Source organism: Cervus canadensis, chromosome 14 (genome assembly GCF_019320065.1).
Source record: "Cervus canadensis isolate Bull #8, Minnesota chromosome 14, ASM1932006v1, whole genome shotgun sequence".
In the NCBI taxonomy this organism is placed as follows: Eukaryota; Metazoa; Chordata; class Mammalia; order Artiodactyla; family Cervidae; genus Cervus; species Cervus canadensis.
Genome location: NC_057399.1, coordinates 53,088,292 through 53,096,025, shown reverse-complemented (window position 1 = coordinate 53,096,025; position 7,734 = coordinate 53,088,292). Strand labels below are relative to the sequence as shown.

Genomic DNA, 7,734 nt, shown 5'->3' with positions numbered 1-7,734 from the left:
TAACTTTTTTTATTTTTAATTTTTAAATAAATTTTTTATTGGAGTATAGTTGATTTACAATGCTGTGTTAGCTTCTTCTGTACAGTCAAGTGAATCAGTTGTACATATACATATATTTATTCTTTTTTAGATTCTTTTTTGGTATGGATCATTGGAGAACACCAGATAGAGTTCTTGTGCTATGCAGCAGGTTCTTATTAGTTATCTGTTACATACATCAGTTCAGTTCAGTTGTTCAGTCGTGTCTGACTCTTTGTGACTCCTGCAGCATGCCAGGCTTCCCTGTCCATCACCAACTCCTGGAGCTTGCTCAAACTCATGTCCATCACGTCAGTGATGCCATCTAACCATCTCATCCTCTGTTGTCCCCTTCTCCTCCCATCTTTAATCTTTGCCAGCATCAGGGTCTTTTCCAATAAGCCACTTCTTCGCAAAGTATTGGAGTTTCAGCTTCAGATACAGTCCTTCCAATGAATATTCAGGACTGATTTCCTTTAGGATTGACTGGTTCCATCTCCTTGCAGTCCAAGGGACTCTCAAGAGTCTTTACCACCACAGTGCAAAAGCATCAATTCTTCAGCGCTCAGCTTTCTGTATAGTCCAACTCTCACATCCATACATGATAGCTGGAACAACCATATCTTTGACTTGACAGACCTTTGTTGGTCAAGTAATGTCTCTGCTTTTTAATATGCTGTCTAGGTTTGTCATAGCTTTTCTTCCAAGGAGCAAGTGTCTTTTAATTTCATGGCTGCAACCACCATCTGCAGTGATTTTGGAGCCCCCAAAAATAAAGACTGCCACTGTTTCCATTGTTTCCCTATCTATTTGCCTTGAAGTGATGGGACCAGATGCCGTGATCTTAGTTTTCTGAATGTTGTTTTAAGCCAACGTTTTCACTCTCCTCTTTCACATTCATCAAGAGTCTCTTTACCTGTTTTGCATATAGGGTTATCATTACCATTTTTCTAAATTCCATATATATGTGTTAGTATGCTGTATTGGTCTTTATCTTTCTGGCTTACTTCACTCTGTATAATGGGCTCCAGTTTCATCCATCTCATTAGAACTGATTCAAATGAATTCTTTTTAATGGCTGAGTAATATTCCATGGTGTATATGTACCACAGCTTCCTTATCCATTCGTCTGCTGATGGGCATCTAGGTTGCTTCCATGTCCTGGCTATTATAAACAGTGCTGCGATGAACATTGGGGTGCACGTGTCTCTTTCAGATCTGGTTTCCTCAGTGTGTATGCCCAGAAGTGGGATTGCTGGGTCATATGGCAGTATGCAAAACAGAAAAAGAGACACAGATGTACAGAACAGACTTTTGGGCTCTGTGGGAGAAGGCGAGGTGGGATGTTTCAAGAGAACAGCATCAAGACATGTATATTATCAAGGGTGAAACAGATCACCAGCCCAGGTTGGATGCATGAGACAAGTGCTTGGGGCTGGTGCACTGGGAAGACCCAGAGGGATGGGTGGGGAGGGAGGAGGGAGGGGGGATCGGGTGGGGAACACATGTAAATCCATGGCTGATTCATGTCAATGTATGGCAAAAACCACTACAATATTGTAAAGTAATTAGCCTCCAACTAATAAAAATAAATGGAAAAAAAAAAAAAGAGTCTCTCTACGTCTTCGCTTTCTGCCATAAGGGTGGTATAAACTGTGTTTCTGAGGTTACTGATATTTCTCCCGGCAATCTTGATTGCAGCCTGTGCTTCATCCAGTCCAGCATTTCACATGATGTACTCTGCATATAAGTTAAATAAGCAGGGTGACAATATACAGCCTTGACATACTCGATTTGAACCAGTCTGTTGTTCCATGTCTGGAACAACTCTTTGCATATGATAGTATGAATATGTCAACCCAAATCTCCCAAATTTATTCCTCCCCCATTCACCTTTCCCCTGGTAACCATGAAGTTGCTTACTACAACTGTGACTCTATTTCTGTTTTTTAAATAAGCTCATTTGTTTTAGATGACTGGTATGAAGAGTGTTGACATAGAGTGATACAAGAAAACTTTTTTGGGGGGGTGCTGGAAATGTTCTCTTATTTTAATTGTGACTATATTTTGTCAAAATACTTTGTCAAAGCCTTTGATTGTGTGGATCACAACAAACTATGGGCATTTCTTAAAGAGATGGGAATAGCAGACCACCTGACCTGCCTCCTGAGAAATCTGTGCGCAGATCAAGAAGCAACAGTTAGAACTGGACACTGAGTAACAGAATGGTTCCAAATGAGGAAAGGACTACATCAAGGCTGTATATTGTCACCCTGCTTATTTAACGTCTTTGCAGAGTACATCATGAGAAACGCTGGGCTGGAAGAAGCACAAGCTGGAATCAAGATTGCCGGGAGAAATATCAACAACCTCAGATATGCAGATGACATCACCCTATGGCAAAAAGCAAAGAGGAACTAAAGAGCCTCTTGATGAAAGTGAGAGAGGAGAGTGAAAAAGTTGGCTTAAAACTCAACATTCAACCGCCCCACGCTGGCCTGGGCGGCTGGCAGAGCGGCCGCGTGCGCAGCCGGCCGGGCTCCGGCTCGCACCGGTACCTCGCACCCGGCCTGCGCGCGGCGTGGGCGCGACCGGAAGCTGCAGGTGTGTGAAGCCGGAGGCGCGGCGGGTGCAGGCTGGCAGCGTGGGCCCCGGGCACTGGCAGCGGTCGGGCACCTCCGATCCCGGGACGCTGCAGGCCCCCCGGTGTCCGCTTAGAGTTTGGGAGGACCTGGCTCCACGGTTAGGACCGGTTTATCCTGAACACAGGAGGGTCCCAAGTTAGGCATGTTGGGTGACAGCCCTTGCCGCGCTCTTCGAGAGCCAAAAAGCCGAAATCAGACATGCACACGGCCGTCCGTGTGAGAGACTGAATAAGTTAAGTTCTAACAGATGGGATCGTGTCAGCACAGCCATAGATGTAAGTGGAGCTGGAAGACCGGTAGTGGAACTCCCTGGGGAGAGAGTCCCCAAGGCCCTCCTTACTGTTGGAGGACTGTCTGTTTGCCTGGAATATGCTACTCCCATCAACGTGGTAAAAAGCATCAGATGTCGAGACTCAGCATGCTAATCCCATTCTCCATGAAGAATTGCTTCCAGTTACTTTGTAATCTCAAGGTCCCAGCAGCTGGCTTTAAAAACACAGTTAAAAGTGGACTCATTTTACAGTCGATTTCCAATGACGTTTACCACAATCTGGCTGTGGAAGACTGGATCCATGACCATATGAATTTAGAAGGCAAGCCGGTCCTTTTCTTGTGGAGGAATTCTCCCTCTGTGGTAATTGGTCGGCATCAGAACCCTTGGCAGGAATGTAACCTGAATCTGATGAGAGAAGAAGGTGTGAAACTGGCTCGGAGGAGAAGTGGAGGAGGCACAGTCTACCATGATATGGGTAACATCAACTTGACTTTTTTTACAACCAAGAAAAAGTATGATAGGATGGAGAATCTAAAATTAGTTGTGAGAGCCCTGAAGGCTGTCCAGCCACACCTGGATGTGCAGGCTACTGAAAGATTTGACCTTTTACTTGACGGACAGTTTAAAATCTCAGGAACAGCTTCCAAGATTGGCCGCAATGCAGCTTATCACCACTGCACTTTGCTCTGCAGTACTGATGGGACCTTCTTATCATCTCTGCTGAAGAGCCCTTACCAAGGGATCAGGAGCAATGCCACTGCCAGCACACCTGCCTTAGTAAGAAACCTTATGGAAAAAGATCCCACTCTGACCTGTGAAGTAGTGATAAATGCTGTTGCCACAGAGTATGCTGCTTCTCATCAAATCGATAATCACATTCACCTAATAAACCCAACAGACGAGACAGTGTTTCCTGGAATAAACAGCAAAGCCAGAGAACTGCAGACCTGGGAATGGATATATGGCAAAACTCCGAAGTTCAGTGTAGACACTTCCTTCACTGTGTTACATGAACAGTCACACTTGGAAATTAAAGTATTCATAGATGTCAAGAATGGGAGAATTGAAGTCTGTAATATTGAAGCACCCGATCATTGGTTGCCACTGGAAATATGTGACCAGTTAAATTCAAGTTTTATTGGTAGTAAGTTTTGCCCAATTGAAACGACAATGCTAACAAGTATATTACATAGAACATATCCAGGGGATGATGAACTACACAGTAGATGGAATATTCTGTGTGAAAAAATTAAGGGAATAATGTAATTCCAAGTAAATTTCTTAATGTTGACAGTTTTGATGAGAAAATTAAAATGTTTACAGTGCAAAAAAAAAAAAAAAAAAAAAAAAACTCAACATTCAGAAAACTAAGATCATGGCATCTGGTCCCATCACTTCATGGGAAATAGATGGGGAAATAGTGACAGACTTAATTTGGGGGGGCTCTAAAATTACTGCAGATGGTGACTGCAGCCATCAAGTTAAAAGACGCTTGCTCCTTGGAAGAAAAGCTGGGGCCAACCTCGACAGCATATTAAAAAGCAGAAACATCACTTTGCCGACAAAGGTCTGTCTAGTCAAAGCTATTGTTTTTCCAGTGGTCATGTATGGATGTGAGAGCTGGACCATAAAGAAAACTGAGCACCGAAGAATTTGATGCTTTTGCACTGTGGTGTTGGAGAAGACTCTTGAGAGTCCCTTGGACTGCGAGGAGATGAAACCAGTCAATCCTAAAGGAAATCAGTCCTGAATATTCATTGGAAGGGCTGATGCTGAAGCTGAAACTCCAATAGTTTGGCCACCTGATGCAAAGAACTGACTCATTGGAAAAGACCCTGATGCTAGGAAAGATTGAAGGTGGGAGGAGAAGGGGGCAACAGAGAAAGAGATGGTTGGATGGCATCACCAACTTGATGGACATGAATTTGAGTAGACTTCGGGAGCTGGTGATGTACCCATCACGTATGGTAGCCTGGCATCCTGTAGTACATGGGGTTGCAAAGGATCAGACTCAACTGTGCGACTGAACTGAACTAAACTTATATTTTGTCAAAATTCACTCAAGCATTGATTCTGGACATATTTTTCTGTGTGCAAACCATACCTCAGTAAGATTGATTTATTAAAAAAAAAAGAAACATTATCCTTTCTAGTCACAGTTTTATTCTTAGAAAATGTTCTAGGTAGAAAGGACAAGGATGGTGGTGCATCATTGACTAGAAATGATACAAGTGTCCTCAAAAGTCGGGGAGTTAACTCTGGTGCCTCTATGCTAATCAGAGCCTGTTGAGCCTCTTAAGGGGCAAAAAATTTACTGAGAAGCAAGATTCTAAACTGAATGAAAATATGTCCAATTTACAATCAAGTGAAAATGCTATGGGCATAGAGCCAGAGAATATTCTTAGATTGGACTTTGTTTAGCAGTCTAAATTTAACCAGCAAGTATTTTTTAAGGACATTTTTATTCAACATTTTGAAGTAAAGTATTTACTTTTCATGTGAAAAATTATACTTCCTCTGAAAGACAGAAGAAAGTGCTTTTTGTAATAAAGAATGGGATAACTTATTATAAGTTTAGTATATAGTGAGCACAAATTGCAAGCATTTCCTTCCCCCTACTCCCAACCTTGGAACAAATTTGAGGCAAGAGTGGTGAAAATGTAGAAAAAGTAAGTTGAACTGCTCTGCTTGTGGGAGTGGCGTTGTTAACCTTCACCTTGTGAATAGAGATGTACGTAGGTCAAATGGACGGAACAAAGAAAGAGCTCTGTGGTATGTAATATTATAATTGTTGATAGTGAACAAATGTATACTATATGGGAAATTTCCCAGCACCGTAATACTATACCTCTTAGATAAATAAAGTTGAAAGGCTTTTTTATTATTTTTCTATTTTTCAAAATAAAGCTTTTTTTTCCAAATGAATGAAATATACATTTAAAATTATGAACTTCCTTATTTACCATCTCAATACTCATTCTTTGGTATGCATTGGTTCCTAGATTATCTGTGACAACGAAAATTCCTTTCATTGTAGTGCTTAATATATCAAAGCCAACTATTGAACTAGTTTTAATAAATTTGGGGAAGCATTTTAGTTTCTCTATCAAGAGTTATTATTTCCTTTAGGGAATTGAAAATTATATCTGAGATAGTAATTTCCTCATAAAGAGATTTGGAGGGATTATTTTTCCCATAGAGCCAATATTCCAATTAATTCATCCAAAGAAGGAGATTTCTCATGTTGAGCCAAACTCAAAGCACCGGAGTATGATGTCATGAATTTTAAAAAGGCAACCACTCTGCCAGACACTTGAGGTGCCAGTGCACACACCCGGTGATTCACAATTAGGCGGGTTGACGACATGATTTGTCAAATAGTCATTCTGCTAGGTAAACATCTTCCATTGGTGAAAACTTTATTATTATTTTCTTTTATTTTTCTTTTCTTAAAAAATTTTAGGACAACATTGAATGAAATTCTCATTCTTTAAAACATTCAGCCTTTTTGAAAAGGCTTCTAAATATTCTTTGCCTCAAAGGAGTGGCTTCCCTGGTGGCGCAGTCGGTAAAGAATCTGCTTGCAATCCAAGAGACTGCCTGCAATGCAGGAGACCCGGGTTTGATCCCTGGGTCAGGAAGACCCCCTGGAGAAGGAAATGGCTACCCACTCCAGTATTCTTGCCTGGAGAATCCCAGGGACAGAAGAGCTGTGGGCTACAGTTTATGGAGTCACAAAGAGTCAGACACAACTTAGTGACAAAACCACAAATCACCACAAAGGAGTAAAGAGAAATATAAGACAAAATGAAAGATAGATATTATTGATGACTCGCCTGATTCATGTACTTATAAACAGTTTCACTAACATAGATCTGATATTTGGTTGTGTGTAGTTCTCATCAATTCAGGCAAACTGATTATTGGTCTGAGTGTGGCTCTGTGGTATAGAACCCTCTTTATGGAGAACTATGAAGTTTCAAGGCGTCTTGTGTCCCTGGGTGAAATGGAGCAAGTATCTATGCATCTAAGTCACAGGGACAGAAATGAACAAAAACATGAAGGCAATGATATTCCCACTTGATATGTTGAGTATTTTTCCACTTTGTTTTCCAGATAGAAATATGAGATATGAAGCTATCTGGCTCAAAATTTAGTGTCAAGGGATACTAAGTGACGATAGTGTTAGTCACTCAGTTGTGTCCAGCCCTTTGTGACCCTATGGGCTGTAGCCCACCAGTCTCCTCTGTCCATGGGATTCTCCAGGCAAGAATTCTGGAGTGGGTTACCATTCCCCTCTCCAGGGGATCTTCCCTACCCAGGCATCAAACCCAGGTCTCCTGCATTTTTTGCAGGCAGATTCTCTTCTATCTGAGCCACTAGGGAAGCCCAGTGCCTTGATGAGAAGTCTGTTATACTACTCAAGTAATATTAAGCAGGAAGAAGTAAAATAATTTATTTTTAAAACAAGAATGAACAGTTTTAGTAAGAAGTTTGTGAGACATGTTTTCAAGAGGCTTTCATGTCACAGTACAAAAGCAGGATTATGTTTATTCGCAAATACTCAGAAATACTTCATAGAACATTCAGAGCAGAAAATGAATGTAAAATTAGAAAAACACAGAGAGATACCCTGAGTAGCACTGCCTGGAATTTTACAGTTTATCAGAAGCATAGGGGACTTCCTAAATTAGTTACCATTAAGAATAGATTTCAGTTATGGAATGTACTATCGAGGCTTTGCTTCCTGATATTTAAATATGAACTAGTTTCATAGGGAGAGAATGAAAATTCTCT

At 41.2% G+C, this 7,734-nt stretch overlaps 1 protein-coding gene across 2 annotated transcripts; it reads left to right on the top strand.

Moving 5' to 3' along the window:
- Positions 1-2,508: 2,508 nt before the first annotated feature.
- Positions 2,509-4,254, top strand: LOC122453286 (lipoyltransferase 1, mitochondrial). 2 transcript variants are annotated; one of them, XM_043487246.1, is made up of 2 exons: positions 2,509-2,938; positions 3,081-4,254. In XM_043487246.1, the coding sequence occupies exon 2, from the start codon at positions 3,082-3,084 to the stop codon at positions 4,201-4,203; it is 1,122 nt and encodes a 373-aa protein (XP_043343181.1). In that variant the 5' UTR covers positions 2,509-2,938; position 3,081; the 3' UTR covers positions 4,204-4,254. The 2 variants fall into 2 exon arrangements, with proteins under 2 accessions (XP_043343181.1, XP_043343180.1); XM_043487245.1 differs by having other exon boundaries at positions 2,512-2,622.
- The last annotated feature ends 3,480 nt before the right edge of the window (positions 4,255-7,734 follow it).